At 38.1% G+C, this 20,956-nt stretch overlaps 1 protein-coding gene across 1 annotated transcript in view; it reads left to right on the top strand.

Annotated features, from left to right (window-relative positions):
- DOCK11 (dedicator of cytokinesis 11) overlaps window positions 1–20,956 on the top strand; it is a 1,858,863-nt gene that overhangs the window by 188,932 nt on the left and 1,648,975 nt on the right. The window contains exons 2-3 of the mRNA XM_044057487.1: window positions 19,316–19,432; window positions 19,532–19,621. Coding sequence (XP_043913422.1) covers window positions 19,316–19,432; window positions 19,532–19,621 — 207 coding nt within the window. The remainder of the gene's footprint in view (window positions 1–19,315; window positions 19,433–19,531; window positions 19,622–20,956) is intronic.

The following is a 20,956-nucleotide window of genomic DNA, read 5'->3' on the forward strand; positions in this document are numbered from 1 at the left end:
GCTCTTTCTTTTGTCTCTAGCCACTTGGTCTGGCTACCTAATCTCTATTTAATCTTTAATAAACTACATTGTAAGTGTAAAGACACTCTGAATTTGATCTCCAGGCAATATGATGATAATTATACATTACTTTAGAGCTCTTTGCTAAGGCGTGCTACATTGTGTTTCTTCTCCTACATGCCTCCAATTATGGTATTAGTTATATTTATTAGTTGAGCTGTATTTTTCTTTTTAAAGTCTAATGATGTTGTTTTTATTGTTGCTATGTTTTTTTGAATAATTGTGATTCTGGAGCTTTTCTCCCCAGGCCTCACTCTCCTTGAAAATGGACACAACAGGCCCAGTTGGACTTTCCTGGTAAACAGATTTCAACAAGTAAATAAAGTCAACAATTGTATGATGTAATTGCAGTCGCTCTCAGGCTGCAGGGCTCCAGGATCTTTCCTTACCTGTATGACTAACTCTTAGCAACCCCAACAATGGCCAATCTGAGCACCTTGCAGAATTCACTTCTTAAACTTTTCTAGTCTTTGAGAATAGGTTTAAACACTAGTAAGTTCTAGTTGTCCATGCAATGGAAAATCTTTAAAGGCTTGTCTCTGGATGATGCGAGTTGCTATGCTTATCTTCTAGTGGATAAGATCCTGCCCATCAAGTCTACTGTTTTTCAGATTATAAGCAGTGAGGTGGTCCCTGTTGCCTTGAATCTTCTAGTGCTGAGCCCCATGGCAGCCACAGTTTTCACGGTTCACCATGCATGTTTTTCATGAGATTTTTCAGTGGTACATTAAGATTCAGTGGGATCACTTGACAGACCCTCCCCATTTGCCTATTAAGATTTAAAGGTTCTGGAAAGAACATTTCTTATAATGGACATGCAAGACAACTCCACTTTGGACAGACTGTTTCTAACTCTGGTTACACAGGTAACAATGACTACAGATGCCTCTGTTCTAGAGCGGAGGGCATTATGTAATGCAAACAGCCAAGCTAGTTTGTCAACCCAAGAGGCTACACTGCACATCTGCATTCCAGAAATGTGGGCCATCCTTCTCAAAGTACATGCTTTTCAGAACTCCCTCACATCTGATACAATAATTATCCACTCTAACAACTTGGCAGTGTTGTGGTATATAAGCAGGCAGGGAAGACTGATTCCAGACCCATATATCAGGAGACCATGAGTATTGGAATGGACCTTTGATACCAGCAGTCTTCTAGTTACATTTCATATAATGAGTTAAGCCATTTTCCTTGTGGATTGTCTTATTTTTTGCCTACTGGTGCTCCTTGATTGATGTCTCAGTTGGTGAGTAGCACAGGATCTGATCTATTCCTGGGGGAAGCCAGCTACAGCTTTTTCAATAACTGGGCAACTTTAAATGCAGTAGCTTCTATTATATGTCTTCCACAAGAAAACAACCCAGAGACGTTCTTGTTCAGAAGTGGCCCCTGGGGTCTGCTTTATGCTTTTCCCACATTTTGTCTTATTCCCATATTTCTCAAGAAGGCTAAGTCTTGCAACATCAAAATAATTCTAATAGTCCTTTTAACCCAAACAAGTACGGTTTATTTCACTATATTGTCACCTCTTGGTCAAGCCTCAATATTAGAAGCCATCTAAGAGCCTCTTGTCTCATCCTTTTAGTAAGCTTCACCATGATGTTCATTCTACCAGTTTAACTGCATATTTTCCCCTATTCCAGTGATGGTCAGGGACCCATCATATCTAGATGGAGTGGTCCAAATCGTCACTTTTTCACGAAGACCTGGTACTAGAAAAATATACTAAAGCAAGTGGATTTGCTGTCTTGGACCATAGCCAGGGGTTTCAACCCCTTTACAGGTCTCATGATTAGCATTGTAAGGTTTGTGGTGCAGATATTTGATTCAGGCCTTAGTTTTTCCTTTGTACAAGGTATGCCAGGCAGCAGTATCAAACTTTCATCAAGGCATACATTTTTCTTTTAGGATCTGCAGAAGCATCCTGAATGGAATCTTCTGATTTATTCATCCTCCCAAGTCTCCATCTTCTTTGTGACCTTTACTTTGTTGTAGGGAAACTAACTCTTCTGTCAGAACCAGCTCCTTATGCAGACTTAAAGTATCTGACATAGAAAATTCTGTGTCTAGTTACTGTAACCTCATTAGAAGAATCACACAACTTCAAACCTTATGTGCCAGTCTTCTGTATCTGATTTTACATATGGACAAAGTATCTATGAGGGTAAACTTTTTATTTCTGTAATAGTGAATTTGGAAGCTAATATCGGCCAGTAAGTCGATGTTTCTTCCCTACTTATTCCTGTCATTGGAAGTACATGTTGCAGTGGCTGCAGGTCAAAACAGCAAACTCTTGTTTGTGTCTTTCGGCTTTTCCCGGTTAGGGGTCGCCACAGCAGAACTCCAGTCCGCTAATGATTGGCAGTTGATTATTACGTACCGGCTTGCCAGGCCTGATGCACAACCTTCAATGAAGGTATGCCCATTCACGCATATCTCCACGCAGAAGACGCCCTAACTGAGAATCGAACCGGACAGTGTCTTACTGTGAGGCGACAATGCTACCGCAGCACCACCACCGCAAAACAGCAAACTCTAATGTGACCAAATACTTTTTGAGGTTGTGAATGAGAGTGAACATCGATATAAGGGAACATAGTTTTCAATGGAGTTTTTGCCAGCTGCCTTTTGTATGGGATTGTAGGGAATTTGCCCTTACCCTGCTGTTGGGCAGTGTCTGAGTTGACACATATAAATATACAAGGGTGGGAGTGTAGGGGACTTTCCACCTGCAAAAAATTTTGTTTTAGTTTTTGTAGTTTTCATTCATTTTAGATTCAGTCTAAAATGATTGTTTTTTTATTTGTTCACTCATACGAGCATTTGTTGTTTGAGACACTCGCTGCAATATATAGATGTGCATGGGCAACTTGCATTTTATTTGATGGAATATAATCCTTAAGGAATGATTCACAAGTTTTCATTTCTTTTTCTAATAAAAATTGGTCTCCAAGGTGTCAAAAATCAACCCTTTCTGTTTGGCTGTCATATTGCATAGCATTCTGTTATCAAAAATATGGCAAACCCTTGCCATGTTCTACTGATGATCATTCTAGTAGAACTGTTATGCCATTACAACCCTGCCTCTGAAATATTCCTTGGATAACATTTGTGTGGCTGCTTCATGGGCGTCACTGAATACTTTTGCAAGACACTGCAAGTTGTATGTGATGACCAGGATTAGGTTATTCTCTGGGGCCACCATTATTTGGGTCATTCTTTGATGGAATCCTCTACTAGAGGTGACAAAGATGAAATTCCCTATGTCACATTTAATAATTGCATTCCTACTGTAATGATAGGCCTATAGTGATATTTTCATCTGTTACTGTATATTGATATTTTCATCTGTTACTGTTCCCACCCTCCTTTTCCACTGCCCTGGTCTTGATGGGTGTCTTCCTTAGTAGAGGTAACCTAATTAGCCTGAGGTTCCTTTGTGTCATGCTCCACCTTTGTAGGCTTCAGAGATCTAGAGCATGAGAGAGTTCTTAGGTGCTAGGCACTGTGGGAAAAGGGGAGGGGCTGAGGTTGCCTGGGAAAAGTTTTAGGTACTGGGCTATTTTCTGCCAAACTTAGGTAAGGAAGATGAAACTGTCAATGCAGATCTATCATCACAGTAAGTATATATCATTCATTTCAGGTTACTGGAGGACTGACTGCCTACTTAATGATGTAATTTAGGACCAGGATGACAATTCATATATATAAACAATTAAAGCATAATTATATTTTGTGGTCTGTCCACTAAGAAACTCTTTGGGGTGTAAGATTTATTATTTAGGAACATGTTTTTGTAATGCCCTAATTAAGTGTATGATTTGAATTATTGTTGAATCCCCTATGTCTAGGGCTGACATCTTTGGATGCAGCAAAAACAGATCAAAGTCACCCCTCATGCTCTGCTATTGGTCCATCTTAACTTGCCTGCAGCACTCATCTGCTGCAAACCGGTTATGCAGTTAAATACATCATTCATCACTGCAGCAGAGAAAAAGCAATCACAGGTCCCATTTTGTGTTTGTATTCTAATCACTAAAGCACAAAGTGATGACTGAACCAAAAAACTCATCAGGATATGTCAGTTTCCAGAAAAAAAAGTATGTTGCACATTTTCAGCCCCATGTATCCAATAAGTATGACAGATGTTCATAGCATGGCCATCTTGCAGGGAAACAATCAAGAAATTTTACATCAGCAGCCCTAGAATCCCTTTTTATGCTGCATAAGTGCCCAAGAGAAAGAGATGGGATGGGGTCACTGTCACCAAGTTTCGAGAATGAAGTTCTCTCTCAGGCAGGCTAACCCCACTTTTTGAGTATTTGCTTCCTCGTAGTTCTGTAGCCTCCATAGGTGTTTCATTACTGGAGTTGTAGCCTGGGATCCCCCTCCCCAGGAGATGCAGCGTACCTGCTTGTTCCTCTCTTTCCCACCCTGACTGGCCACTCCTTGAATCCATATTTGTAGCCACGGCCGGCCTTAGGCATAGGCGAACTAGGCAACCACCTAGGGCGCCATACAGTAAAGGGCGCAGTTTGTGCTCATTTATTTATTTATTTTAATTAATTTACTTTTCTTATTATGCGAACGCATAATAAGAAAAGTACAGTAATTAAAATGAATAAATAAACCATAGGGTGCCAGAATTGTAGATCGAGGGGGAGGAGGGAGTGCACTCCCACTTTTATCCCTGCTTTGTGATGAGGAGGCTTCCACTATCTTTAAGGAGCAATATATGCATTTCATACGCATGTTCGCCAATCGCCAACACTGATATAAAGGCGTTTTATGGTGGCGCGTGGAAATTAAACAAGCACTTTGAAAGGGATTAATTCCGTGTGTGTGCGTGTGGCCATTTCGTTTAAAAAGAAGGTAAGTAAGTGTATTTGTGTGTGTTTGTGTAGTATAAACTTGGTTTCTGTATGCAAGAGAAAGTATGTGTGTGTAGAAATTCAGTAGTTTTCTCGTTGTCTTGTCCGGCACATACACATTTAGTCAATCAAACATCATGTGTACACAACTTGTTCTAAAGTTCCCATGTACAAAAAATAGAGTTAAGTAAGTTAAGTTAGTTACAGGATTATTGTAAGTGATATATAATGCATTGATCGTTGCTTTGTGATAATCGATTCAAATGTATTACGCAGATATGAGAGTTATTCTAGATATGCAGTTTATTGCTTAGAATTCGTATAATGAATACAAGAGTAAATTCAAGACAAGTATTGCAACTTAACCTTGTATTGGCAGACAGGATATGATAAGGACAGTAATATCTGTAAATGTAGCAAATAATGAAAACCTCCACTATGAATAATGACCACAACGCAGAGAAGACTAATTTCTATAGTGCAGCGCTTATCTGTCATTTCCGATGTACAACTTGCACCTCCAAATTTACCTGGTAAAGGTCAGTTTGTGCGCCCTTTCTTTGCCCCATGCCAGCTACCCCATGCATACTGAAAGGAGTGCTGGCATGTAAATGCAGTAGACAAGAACAACAACTGCTACATCTGTCAATTTATGACCAGTGAACACCATGTAAATGGCATTAAAAAATCCAAACAGAAAGAGAAAGATCTATTCAGTTTACTCCAAAAATATATCTGTGCATACTGGATCAAATAGTGGATAGGGGTTCACACAGAATTAGTCTGGCGATTTAGTAATTAATATACCCAGTAAATAGTTCCAGTTTTATTGGTGACTTTAATAAAAATAAATGGTTCAAGTCTGCATATCACTGCAAAAATTACAATATTATGGATAAATTATAACAATTGAGGTGTTACTACAGTACAGTATAATGAAGCATTTTTACAGAAAATGCAGCACAGCAATTCTAAACAGTTCTGAAACATTAACACTTCTGCAATTGTTTTTTCCTTTAACAATCTGCTTTAGTGCAGAACTTGTAAGACTGTATATGCTGCTGTTTTATGTATTTATATTTGATTTTAGGGTAATACTGCATTTCAACCTGCTCAAAATAAAATACCTTTTGCCATTTTTCTTGCACTTTCTTTTAAAGTTGTATTAAGCCTCAGTGGAATATGGTTTATTGACATAGCTCATCTATATCAAACCATATGAACCCATTAATGGCGTCAATAAATATATATTTTAAGAAGAATGTGGTGACCCAGGAAAATATTCTACATGCTAATTTTTAAAATGGGCAGGTTTGTCATTATTGGGTCATACATTTTGTTTCATTACTTAGTGGAAAAATGTTCAAAACTACAAATATAACACACTGTAACAAGTGTAAATGTTTTCAGTGTGCAACTAGCTGTTTTTTGTTTATCAAATGGCATACTGTGTTGTAAAATCTGAAAGCAGTGTTAGTAGCATAATTGCCTTTGGTGCAAAAGGCTGTGGATTCCACTCCCACACCATGTAGATGGAGTGCTGATATGCAGTGCCTATATGATTATTGATTATTTGGTGCATTATAAGGGGGGGGGTAGGGGTTCTACACTCCTGAATATGACCTTTTGTATGAGATACCTAGTGACTGTGAACTTGTTAGTCATTTCCTATTGCAATATTACCAACTTACCAATTTTTAATGTAATATAGGCAATTAATTTTTCAAGGGCAGCAGGCACTGAATTTGTAGATAACATTGATATGTAAAGTTGTTTGCCAGTAGCAACCTCTTCATTAGTTACAGATTTCTTTAATGTGGAATTCAGATGATTTTACTTCTGCAGAGATTGTACGTGTGGAATAATATTGATGGATTGTAATGATAGAAGTCTTGAGTGGCCTTTTATTGTTGAAATTTTCTGGAATGGATAGTTATTGGTTCATGCATTTTGTTTCATTGCTTATTAAAAGAATGTTTAAAACTACAAATTTAAAACATTCTAACAAGTGGTGCTGTATTATACAAGGAATGTAATTCAATACAATCAGGAAAATGAATTAAAGAATAAATACATGTATGCATGGCCCTAAAAAAATGTGTGCAAGGAGTCTGTTTTGAAAACAGCCCAAAGGTAAACTTAATTCTCCACCAACCAGATCCATTTCTATGAATGTGGGTTTTCATGTCGTTTCAATGAATGTGAGTTTTGCCATTTCAATGAATGTAAGTTTCAAGGACAGAGAAGTTTACTGCTCATGCTAAGTCTGTTTTCATTGTGAGACTGTAATGTTTGTTTAACAAATGGCTGTCTGTGTTTTGTGCTACTTTATTTCAATATCTGTAATCATTGTAGAGGCAAATAGAACAGTATGCATGGTAAATGGTGAGATAACCAAATAACGGAACACTGGAATGGTTGAGGAGGGGGCTGCTGCTGGGGGTTGCTCTGGGGTGGTGGTCTATTACCCTTCCTAGGACTCTACTCAACCATGATCTAGCACTGGTATTTCAAGTAGAAAATACATATGCAAAGGTAGCTGCAGTTTAACTACATTACAAGGTATCTTTTTCTTCCTAAGCATTTAAATAATTTAAGGACATGACTGGAGTGGCTTTCTTGAGGAATGACCCAGTAGGTGTGGCTTAAATAGGGATGTTTCATGTGTGGTGTGGGTGGGCTTAAGGGGCGCCGGAGCACTACTTCGCCTAGGGCGCCATTTCGGCTAAGGCCGGCCCTGTTTGTAGCATCACAGAAAAGGCTACAAAGCTGTGTGCCAAAGTCTCAGTATAAGATTTAAAGGGTTACCATCAAAATGTCGCGCGCACATTGACGAATGTGCATATTACTGACATCTTTAAGCGAAACCCATAATGCCGATGTTTCAGAATGCCGCAAAAACGCTGAACGTCAACATTTCCGACCGCTCTACACCTAAAAAAAATTGTTAACATGGTCCAAAAGGGGGCAAAATTTTGCGGTTCGGAACATCGGTGGTCGGCATTTTCAACAGTCGCAAGTCGGAGTTCGCATTTGCAGTGTCGAGCAATGTGCGCTTGACATTTTGATGGCAAACTGATTTAAATTATAAGAAAACTGATGAATTAATGAGACACAGCAAGAGAGAAGAGAATGAGGACGCAGTTGCAGTTTATTTGCCCTGAATGACTGCTAATGTTTTTTTTATTTTGGTTTGCAGTTAGATAAATAAAATAAGAATTTTAACACGGAAAAATCTATTGAGTGTTTTCTTCATACTCTGAATAATGCAGATATTTCCATTCTTTCTAGTTGTAAGCTTTTGCTTTTTACTTCGAAAAAGTACTGAAATTCTGAAAAACATAAAATGAACTGATGAGGGTGAACTGTTGAACATTTTTTGAGTATGTTTATTGCTAAAGGCTGAAACGTTTACAGCAAATGGTGAGAGACTTTTTTCATGTGACAAGCTTTCATTTCACGGACTGCTGAAATAAACAGACATAGTAATCCCAGCCATAACTTTCAATCCAAGAATTATTTACTCAGTATTAGTTACTTAATGTAATGATGTTAGTTTATATCCCTCAGAATTTTATCCCTAGCTGATTGGGGAAGGCTTTTGCCAAATAAAAACAAATATTTTGCATTCCTTGGGGAATGAGGTCAAGCAAATCATGCCATGCTAAAACCATAACATCAATGTGTTTCTTTACCTTCGCTCTCTACAGAGAACTGTTTTAACTGCTAAATATCTGACTTAATGTCACCGCATTATCTTTAGCATTATTTTATTCTAATTAGAATTTAAATAGAAAACGAAACCGGATTAAGCTCGCTAGTCATATTGTAGCAGTGACTTGAGGAAATTGACAATTAAATAAACAAGTTAAACTGGGGATTTAAGAAATCAAAATAAAATGTTAGGCATAGTTTCAGTATCTTTTTAGTTCCATAAGTTCCGTAATCAAGGGCATAGCCCAAAATAATCTTGGCAAAGGATCAAATTCAGGGACACTTTGCTATTAGTAGTGATAGAAGTGAAAGTATGAAATAATATGCGTTTACTAAACAAAACAAAAAACAGTAAGCAGTGAGCCTGTTTAACTGATCATCCTATTAATTTACAAATTCACATCTTGTAAGAGACATAGAATTTTGAGGCAAAATCAAAGGCATCACTGAAGAACAGAATTTTGCGGAAACATCTCGACAGCCATGAAAAAGATGGGTCATTGAGATGAATAGTGCTGAAGTCTTACTATGTGTTAGTTATAAACAGTATGCTTGCTGGATTTTATTTTGGCCATGGTTTACTGTTACTGAGCTTTACCTGTAATTCACACGTCTCTACTTGTGTGTCACCACTTATGTTAAGTTGTGAACCCTGTAAACAAATAAACAGCTGCAGCCATTGTAGCCTACCTTAATAAATTTTCTGAAATGTGTGTGTGTGTGTGTGTGTGTGTGTGTGTGTGTGTGTGTGTGTGTGTGTGTGTGTGTGTGTGTGCATGTGCGTGTGTGTGCACGCGTTGTGTCTGTTTAAATGTATTTGCTGTAAAAGCTTAAAAAAGCAGCACTAGAAAATATTTTTATTGATGACCTATGCAAAAACATGTTGCATCATGCTTGTCCAAGGCAAAACAGAATGTTTTCCATGTCTGATTTTTTTTTTTAATACTGAATAACTTTCAGTACACTTTGTTTTCAGTTATTTTTGTTTGTACCTGCACATTAGTATAATTCTGGACAGTGTCTTTGTGGTTTTCAGTTTGCCATGTAAAAGCAGTTGCTGCAATGGCCATCATATATGTCTGATGTTGAAAGCCATGCACTGGGTTTGTTCAACTTTTTGTTTCTTTCTTGCTGGTGGTGTTCATCTCAGTCCTGAATTCATTCGTGACTGAATTTGTGGCATGCATTCTAGAATCAGGCAGCACTTCAAGTAATATTTACTGATTATGTATTTCTACAGGGTGTAATTCTAAGCCAGGGCATCCAGTGTGATCTGAGTCAGGACATCCAGTGCAATGTTTGCAGTTTTAGTGTTTACTGAAATATTTATTGAAATTTGACAGGTCACACCACCTGATATAAGGGAACTTAATCTGTGTCCATTCGTTATGAATGTCGAGTGTGTGTGTGTGTGTGTGTGTGTGTGTGACAGATATACTGCACTAGGGTTTTATGTAGTGATAGGTCAAGGAATGCAGCAGCTCTGGCAGTCGCCAACACAAAGGTCTGAGTATGAGGGAAGATTGGTGAGACCATTGAAAATGGTCTTCATATGGCCTCAAGAAGGTTCTGATAAACAGTTTGATGAGTCGGGAGGGGGAGGCATAACATCGTCCAAGCTATACTCATCAAGGATAGTAAAGAGCTGACCATGACTAGGGACATTGTTGGGAGTTTTAAGGAACAGTTCCAGTTTGTTAGAATTTACTACAACTCAAGACTAAAAGGACAGATATAATTTGCAAAGAAGTATGTAATCCTATTACCTCCAAAATGGAAACTTGAAATCTTCAGCTGCGCACTAATATCCTGTCCATATAAATCATAGACAGGAGAAACGTAAGACACGTCTTGGGTGGAGCTGACCCACTTTGAATTTATTCAGGTTAATGCTGAGAATGCATTCATGACCCTTGCTCTTCAGGTATAGGGACCAAATGACATACTAAGCATTGCTGAAATAGATCCTAGAAAGATCCATTCACCTACAGAATTATCAAATAAATAAAATAAAAAAAAAATTTAGAGTTGTGTGCATTTACACTCATAGGTTGGCCCTGCTACTGAGAGTTTAGCTCAGTATTCTAGATATAGTTAGTGTACGGTCACACCCGTGTACTTACCTGATATGCCAAATCATGGGGTGACTCCAGTGCCGGTCTGCATTTTCTTGCAATTTGTGCCTATTTTAAGGTGTAATCCTTAATATAATACCCTTTGTAAACTCTTCATTTTCCCACTGTAATGTCTACAATAATTCACAGAGCTTTGTCCAAGGTGACATCAATGAAGGCAGAACATGCAGATATGTCATAGACATTAATGGTTGTACTGCAATGCATGCGTGTGTCCGTCCTGTGCACCTTATGCAAGCCCTTGAGTTACATCAGTGAGGGATTTAGTAGAATTGTTTGGGTGTATACTTAATAAAAAGCTTACAAAGCTTTCTGTTAAGAAACTGGCAATATAATTTTAGTCAGATATGGTAGAAAATGCATTGTAATACTTAAGTTACAAAGTTCTGTGATATATACCAACAATGCGACTGCACACTAAAAATTTCAGTGTAAGGTGTTAGGGGAGATGATAAAGGGATGTTGACCGGCAGGGAATTGCAGTTCCTACATTAATGTTTGTATCTGCATTTCCGAATTCCAATACTGAAATGTATTTCAGGGCTTCAGCACTTGGTTTGTTGTAAGTGGTAGAAAACTGGCATTGAATACTAGATGAGCCAACTACAACTCTGCTTAATGTAACTGCCATCTATCCAGTCTTTGAATGTTAACTAATAAAGTCTTTCTGTCGCCAGTCTAAAGTAAGATCTTTCCCATTTACAAATACAAACTAAAGAAATGTGCACTGATATCCAAACCTAGTTTGATCCTTGTCAAAGGGCCAATAAATGATACTTTTTTTTAAAATAAATACAGAGAATGCAGCATGATAGTCCATTTTAACGACAGAGTCTGGTAGAACTATAGTAGCTATCCTTTTTGGAAAAAAGTGTTTCTGTACTTGAAAAAGTCAGAGACATTTTCATTACACCACTAAACAGAATATTTAATTCATTGCAGAAGTAAATGACAGTAGGAGCATCATAATTAATGTACTTCTTTTGTACCACACTGCCCAGTTTTGGTTGATAGGTGTATATTGGGCTAATGAACAGTAGGACCTTTTCAAGCCTAACCATGTAACCAAAATGTATCCACTGAGTTACTGTGCCTAAGAGGTTATTTTAAAGTATGTATGTTAGTTAGGTCACAATTTGAAGGTTGCCTCTGCCCATCAGAGACATGAGTGCCAGACCAGGGATGAATTTCTGATTTTCCATCTACTGGTCCAGGTGATGCTTGAATAGGGTTAGGGAAGGGTTCTGCTTCACATAGATGGGAAGCCTGTTTCAGAAAATGGCAATTATCTTAGATACATTCCTGTCCTTTCAACATGTCCTATTTATGTTGCAAGCAAAGTTGAGGCCCTTAGGTCTAGTATTCTGATGCTGTTTAGTTTCCATTTTTGCAAAAGGTCTATCAGAGTGGGATCCAAGGATGCCTTGTATACCAGGCATAGATCACCTCTCAGCATTCTGTAGGAAAGAAGAGTGTAGAGATGAGGCTTTGAGGCAATCTGCAGAGGACATTGTGTTTACGCCCTGCATTCTTTTTGTGAGAAACTCTGTGGATGTTCCAGTTGTATGTACATGATCAGGTACATACCAAAGGCAGAATTATAATGAATGATGTGTCTGGTGAGGGTCAAATACACTGGCACAATGACTTTCCTGAATCTAGATGTCATACCTTTATATATAAATTGATTGATATAGAATGATTTTTCTTACAAACTTAGACACATGTTGGTCGATGTCCCCAAATCCCAGACTACTGGGTCTATTCTTAGGGGTGTTTTATCAATGAGATTGTTTCCCAGGGTGGCTGACTTCTCAAAAGGTACTGTTATGCATTTGTTGGCATGGAGTTTTAAATCATTGGCTTTAACACCAGTTGTTTGCTTGTCTTAGATCTTCAATTAAGATGTTAGTATCTTGGGGGGATTCTATGACTGCTGCTAGTTTACAATCATATGCAGACTTGGTCAGCCAGAGGCCCTTGACATTGACCTTGAGTTCCAAGAAACAGATACCAAAAAAAAATGGACCCAGCACAGAGCCCTGATTAACTCCTCTGTGACTGGCCTCTTTGGGAGTTGGTCTCTCCATCCTAACTTCCAGGGTCCTATCTGTGAACTGGCTAGCTACCCAGCATGTTACATAGGCGTGTACCTAATTCTGTGTTTATTTACAACACCTGAGTGGAGTATTGTATCAAATATTGTAGCCAGGTCAAAGTAGGCAGTATGTATCATTTTGCTGCCTTCCATTGACTTGGTGACCTTCTCAAAGAAGCCCATCAGCTTAGTAGGCATAACCTGCTGTTGATGAAACCAAACTGAGTTGGATCCAGTGTCTGAAGGTATCATATGTCATTATTAATCATTTACACGATAACTCTTTCCATGGCTTTGCATGAGAGACTAGTCAGACTAATAGGTCTGTAGCTCCTGGGATCTGTTGATGGTCTGTCATTGTGCAGTGGGATTATGATTGTTATTCTCATGGGACAAAGCCTGTTTAAATGCTGTGGTTGAGTAGTAACTCCAGTGCCCCTGACAGGTCATATTTTAGACTGTTTAGGAGGTATCCTGGAATATTATTAGAGCCCATCAAACCTGTGTTCTTGGACTTCAAGAGCAATCCTAGGTCCTGCTTTCTATTGATAGACTGGAGGGTGGGGGGGTTGAGTTATGTTAGATGGTATTTCCTGGGAGGCTGCCAGGGGAGGGAGAGTGGTGGAGTAAAGATGGAGCTGAATTTGTTGGCCAGAAGATTTGCTATAGCTCCCAGCTCCATGAACATGCATCCATTTGCAACCAGTTCAGCACACTGTTGTATGCTGCCTTTGAGGTTTTGGAGATAGCTAAAGAAGGCTTTATGGTTGCCTTTTGCCTGGGAAGCTATGTTTACTTCACAACTGGACTTGGACTTAAGTGGTCCTCTTAGTTGCCTGTTTAGCTTTATGAGAGTTTTTGAAAATCTTTTTAGGTGCTAAATTTTCTAATTTTAGCTATGATTTTATTTTTTGTTGTATAAATTATATATTTTTGATTCCTCCATGGTGGTTTGTTTTTCAGTTAGTTTTGGGTTTCTGTTTGTAGACACAATAGCCTCTATGCAATAAAGCTTCTGTAAACAATTTTGCTTATGCTGCTGTTTTGTTTGGGTTTGGAGAACTTGTTTGGCTTGCTTGCTGTACCGTGCCTGAATATTGCTTATCTCTGTCTACATTTTATTTTGCATTGAAGTTTTTCATTTCAGGTTTGGTTATTTCTATTTTTTATATTTTTTCTTGTATTACATTTGTTTTAAGTTTTCTGTTCTGTTGGAGTTTAAGGGGTCTTGGCTAGGGTCAGTTAGAAAAGGTTGCAAAGAATTCCTTTGCAAACAGTGAATAACATCAGCTAATTAATGGGAGGAGGGAGCATTCCTCATTTGACTAGAAATATTTGGAGGCACCTCTAATTAGCTTGAGTGCTTGTTTGGCTTGCTTGCTGTAGTCTGCCAGAATATTGATGATCTCTGTCTGCATTTTGTTTTTCCTACCCACCCGCCAAACTGTTGTATTGTTAAACTTGGTGGCTTTTGAGTTGCTTGCCCCTACTCTAAATCTGATTTTGGGTACTCATCCGAGTCATGTCTCATCAGCTCATTCTACTGAGTGCAAAGAGATAGGTTCATAGGTGTGTACTAGGTTAATGGCCCTGGAGCCTTTACAAGCCTAGCTCATAGAAGTGCCCTGGAATCGCGCTGCCCGATGTTTGTTCCCAGTGCCTCTATCAAGTAGAGTCACTTGAGTGATCCCCAGGGTGAACTTTCTATTTCTCTTGAAGAGGGCCAGTAAGGTGCTCTGCTTGACATGTATAGGAAGTCTATTCTAGAGCACTGGCAGTCTCTGGGTTATGAACCTGTCCTTCCAGCATGTTCTCTTGATTGTGGTAATGAGTTTGAGATCTCTGGAGCATGTGGTGTGGAGGGATTGGGATTTCTTTAGATGTAGCATTTCTAACAGAGCTGGGTCAGACATGGCTTTGTAAGTCAAGCAGAGATTGTCTCTTTGTAGATGATATGAGACAGATAATAGCTGGAGTTTTTGAGTCTGTCCATGTAGGACATGTGTTTAAGGCCTAGGACCCTCTTCGTGAGGTACTTTTGAGAAACTCACCCAGCTGGGAATTAACCTGTATGTCACTAGATGGGTAGCCAACTGGATCACCGACAAAACGCATACAGTCACAGTTGGTGATTCCACCTCTACTAGCAGACCAGTTACCAGTGGTGTACCACAAGGATCTGTGCTGGGCCCCCTACTGTTTGGAATCTGTTTCTCAAAAGTCTAGGCAAAAATGGCCTGTGACTTACCAAGTTCGATGATCACAATTATTGAGTCCCCCAGTGATGATGACATACTACAAAAATGGCTTACACAGACAAATGATTGGTGCCAAAGCCATGGACTTTAAACTAAATGTAAAAAAGGATTTCTTATTAAGTTTTTCACTTTTCAGTTCATTTATAACATCAAGTTATATCTATACTTTTTTGCACAACTATTTTTTTTATTACATTCCATTTTTGTGTTCTGATTCTTGCCTTTGTAAAATTTACCATACATAAAAGTGGAATGTAACTAAAAAGTGGATGTAAAAGATTCAGTGGAACATACTGAAAAAAAATAGGTGTCTTTTATTTATACAAAGAAAACAGTATTTACAGATTATTTACATATTAAAGTAATACATAATATTTATGTATTTACAAAATACAAATTTCCATACCCTTTTTTACTTATTACATCATATTTTTATATCCAGTTATATCCTTCTAAGACCCCACTCATTTTTCCATAACCATCATCTAATTTTATTCAATGTTACTGGCAAAATCCATTTTCCATTAAACATAATTCCATTTATCTTTTCATTTTGCTCCATCCTCCCAGCCACCACTGGACTAGGAATGGGATGTGTTTGCTGTCTTGTTACCTCCATGGTTTTGAGTCGAGGACGTTCCTAGATGCCCTGGCCAAATTTGCCTTCATTGTATAATTACCACCTCAGGCCTCTCCTGAAAAGAAGCTGTTAGGCTACTGAGACTAACCTGGTCAACAAAAAGTTTAAATAAACAAATGCCTTTGCCAGTAATTCTCTGCAAATATCTGTGGAGCTGCATTTTTCATTTTGATTATTATGGCTTTCTTGTCTGCATAAGTATTATAGCATACCGGGTCTTTTTTTTCCCATGTCCATTTTTTTAATAACTTTTGATAATGTCTATTTTTTGTTCTTTTTCTTGTAGAACTTCCTCAGTCACATCATTTTCCAGATGGACCATTGCTTCTTCATCTAGATAGTTTCTTGCTCTGTTCTGTTGCATTAATGATCTTAAATTATTATATGTAGCTTTTAATGTTTTTTTTTCTTGTGCAAACATTTTTCTTTCCTCTAATTTCTCTCAAGGTGTTGCTATATATATCCTGTTTATGTAAATTCTGGATTTGTTGCATAATAGAAACAATGCATGCTTCTTATCCACAGCATTTTACTTTGTCTGTGTGCTTCTTGCTTGGCCTGTCATTTTTTTTTGCTCATTTTGTTTTTTTATTGGACTTTTTCTGTTTCTACCATGGGGACCACCTGCAGCATGACCTAGCTGTGTGATAGGAATGCTTCCATTTTCTGAGGATTCTACACTGCCTTTTTTTGCCATTATGGCAGCAGTGTCTACACTAAGAGTGGGCATCTTTTCATTCTGGGACCTGTGCACCAAGTCTTCTTGTTTATTACTTAACAAATCTTTCTCAATGATGTATAAAATAGAGTCTGTTTATCAATGTTGTCTTGCTGTGATTTTGTAATAATGCAGTCTGTACCACATGACAATAATCACTGAATGTTCACATGAATCATGGGAATTATAGAGCAACTAAGTCTCATGACCATTTTTGCCTTGCCAGTACCCATTGTTAGACCATAACCCCATTCTGTAGTCAAATCTGGGGTGAATTTGTGGCTACCCATCTAATCATCTTGGGCCAGTTTGGAAGCTAATAGTGCAGCGCACTGCTTAATGTACAGATGCAGTTTATGCTATGAGCGGGGAGGGCACTGGATGATGAACATATCTTTCCATTACTTTTTATTTATCTGCTGGTGAAGATTTATGCCCCTGGTTCTTGTATTTGTGGAGCTGTTAAACTTGTGAAGATACAAGAGAACCAGGATAACTGGGTCCTTAATGGCATGAAAGGTGGTACATGTTGATCCATCGACAGCACTTTCATCTAGTACTGTCTGATCAATGGAAAAAAGGTGAAACAAGTTTGCTGAACCTAAAAGGGAGGTATTTTCACCCTTCCAGTGTCACTCCCCTCCCCCTCTGATTTAAATATAACTACTCAAGGTAGCAAACAATGTAGAAAGAATGTGTAAAGAAGAAATCTCTACTCACAGAGAAAATTGGTTCTGTTTTCTCCTCGATCATACAGCACTCGCGAAAAGTGCTGTTGATGGATCAACAGAACCTCCATGAAAGGCAAGGCATAGATCTGTCCTCAGCATCCTATAAGATTCTGAATAAAGGGACAATGCATCGTGTCCCTCTTGGTAGCTGAGTGACTTTAAGCCTGTTATGTTAGTTAGAATTCATGGGGTTCTGTAGAATTCATGGGGTTCTGTCTCATCATTTGATATGTCTAGTGAGGTATATCCTGCTGGGTTCATTGTATTTAATAACTGTTCTGATCAATGCTGAATATAAGGGAGCAGCGACCTCTGGAGAACTGGATGATACTCCCTTGGCAATTAACTGCACTAAAACAATTTCTTGTTTAACGTTGTTGCATGATGATCAGTGGAGAGGGAAGTATCAAGCCAATTTTTACAGTTCTCATTTTGAAGTGGGATATTACTTATGGTGTAAGCTGAAGGGCGAGGTTGTCTATTGAATGAGACCATATGCACTTTTTTGGATTTCATATGAGCCCTTTTCTGTACACAAGGTATTTATGATTGTAAGCTCCTGTTGAAATGTTAGTTTTGTCAGAGGGGACGTAAGGATGAATACAGTTCTACCACTAATGCTCTCATTCTCTTACCAAAGTCTATATTTAATTAATTTGATATTAATAAAGTAGCTGGACTATTAGAAATCATTTTCATCAATTTTATTGTTATAGAAGCAAATAATTTTACATCAATGGGTCATTTCATAAGAATACGATTGTAAACAATCACAAATTCTAACCATAGGAGTAGTAGGGGCAGGACACCCCATCCTTTTACATAATATAATACCCTCGAGTGTTGCAGAGCTTTTGAGGGAAGTTGGTTCAGTTTGAAAAGTCCACCGAAGAGAAGGGAAACCTAGAACCAGGAGATAATTAACAATAGAATGCAAGTAGTTATGTAAAAGTAACAACAAGACGAAAGAAAACAGTAAATGTTTAGTAAAAATAAGGTAAACAAAGTGAAACATATTCACAGAAATGAAATTCACCATATGACCAAAGCTTTTGGTTACCACCTGAAGATAAATAACATGTCTTTGTTAAAAGTTAGCAGTGTGTATTTCACTAGGACAGACCACAGTTTATGAATACCATTTCAAAGATTTTTTTTTTTCATTTGGAGAACTTGCCTCCCATGACTTCTCATGCATGGAGAAGACATCTGCAGCACTCTATATACGTATAACTAACACCATAGTCACAGTGCTGTGGGGTAAGTTGCATACCCATACAGTGTTACACTGTTACAAATTGGCCATTGACTACATGAAAGGACACAAGATATGTGGCAGCATCAGTACCCAATTCCAGAGATTGTTGCACTGGACTGGCTGAAAACGTATTCCATAAGCTGGCAAGAGAATATCAAGGTTTGTTATTGTTTTGATCCTAATAGAAACCATTTTCACCTGGTAAATAGCACAGTAGCTGTTCTGGTGTATGCCGCGGTGGTTTTAATTTCATTTTTACACACTACAATAGCATGTGTCTCAGTTTTTTTGTTGCAGTGTGTTAATGGTTTGCAACAGTTATGCTTTGTGTACTCATGTTCCCTTACTCTGGATACAGTGTGTCACTCTGCAACACTGACCTCACCAAATCTACTGCTATGAAGTCACAGTTTATACAGGCAGATAAGATTCAGCCCTTTGCATAGCTAACTGCACTCTGATATTTCAACCTGACAGCATTTCATGTGTTTTACTTTCATTTCATGCTCATGATTCTGCAGTAAAACCCTCACCACAAAATCATATGGCCATAGAATTATGAATGAACTTCAAATTTCACATTTCTTTTCCTCACAGCTTGTAGGTTTGCTTAGCTAAAGACCTCAGAAAACTATAGCCGCAGTTACACTCCTCTTTTAAAATTGTGTTACTTGTGATAAATAATGGTGGTGTTCCTTCACGTCGTGTCTGACGTTCACATGTGCACAGTTTTATACAGAGTGCAGCTCAGCTGTCAATCAGTTACTTAATTAGGTAATAAACCAGTAGTGTAAAGCAAGTTTCTAATTACCTTTCTCATTTTTTACAGGAAAAACCTAAAATTATTGAACCTCTGGACTATGAGAATGTCTTCTCACAAAGAAAAACCCAGATTTACAGTGATCCAAACAGAGAACTGTTGATGTTTCCACTGGATGATATTTCAGTGAGTAATGAGCAATGTCTTTGTCAGCAAGAAGTTAAGTTAATATGGTATGTGTAGGAATATCATTAAACGATTATTCTTACCTGCTTTTCTTTGTAGAATTCAACAGTCGTTCATCAGTGGAGAACAATACATTCCACAGTACCTGAACGTGCCGAAAAGGAAGCACAAACTCTGTTTGTCAAAGAGGTATGTAAAAGTATGTTGTTCATTACTGGGCTGCTGAAATACAAAGATGTTGTTTACTAAATAGCCTAATCTTTGGTTACAGCTAGACTTCCAGAAAGCAGCTAAATGTATAACTACAATGAATAAACCTTTGATAAGAGTGCTATTTGACCTGGATAAATGTGCAAAAAGCCAAAATTTGCAGCAGAAAAAATTGAAGCATGAACAAAATTTCAGCATGTGAAAGGGATGTCCTAAAAGAAGTGCAACAAGAGGGAGTCTATAAGTATGTGGGACATGAAGAGGGGATAGAAATGCATTAACAAGTCAGAATAAAATTAGTAAGCAATATTGGAAGATTAAAACTAATACTGAAAACTCGTCTTGTCATCTGGAAATAAAGTTCAAGCCATAAATCAGTTTGCCCTCCCTGTTCTAGCCTATAGGCTTGGTATGATTGATTATGCCCAAAAAGTGTTGCATCAGTTGGACTTCATGCTTATCATGTGACATATGAAAAACAGTATATGGTAGGATTATGTATCCATCACTGTGAAAGAAGCATGGTCTTCCCTAAAATGACTACATGTATAGATCTACAATCATGGGACTTCGTGCACATGTGCTGACATAATTAGATGTCGACACAGGGGGATGTACTGATAAGAGTCTAAGCTGACATCCTTTCTTAGATTAGCTAAAGCCTTTCAGAAAGGAGTCTGTGGAAATAAACACATAACTGAACAAAACTGGTAGCAACATGAAGTGCTTATAAACAAACACAAAGTATAATGATTATAACAAGAAGAAAAGGGAAAATGACTGGAAAGCCCACAGTTGCAGTGGCAACTATGGAAAATTCCTGGATCAGCCACATGTTCATCAAGATTTGGTGCATGAATGGCTAAGAGAGAAGAAACTAATCCGATAGATGACAGTCTAATAATTGCACCTCACCAGTAATTACAGTACTGAGAGATGTAAAGTAATACAATACCAGGGCGCAGAAGCAGAACCTAGGTGCAGTGTGGAAGAAGGACAACCAGATAGTAGGGTGTCTACTAATAGTAGTAGTAACTAGGCTAATAAGTATACTTGGAAATTATTTTTTAAGTATGATACCAGTACAGATGACTCCACATGAAGTACACTTGCATGGGTACCTTGTGATTGATTGTATGTTTGTTTTATTGAATGTTTAGGTAGTATGATTGCTTTGTCAAACTGCCAGTTCATTGCAAGGTACTGGCATTTGTTTTACATGTTTGCCACACAGTAGGGGTGGGATTTTGCCATTTCCCCACTATTTTGCAATCTTAGAGATGGCATATGTAATTAGCAGAGGTGTCTGGGAAG

This window comes from Protopterus annectens, chromosome 15.part0, assembly GCF_019279795.1.
Source record: "Protopterus annectens isolate FY-2018-M chromosome 15.part0, PAN1.0, whole genome shotgun sequence".
NCBI classification, from domain to species: Eukaryota; Metazoa; Chordata; order Ceratodontiformes; family Protopteridae; genus Protopterus; species Protopterus annectens.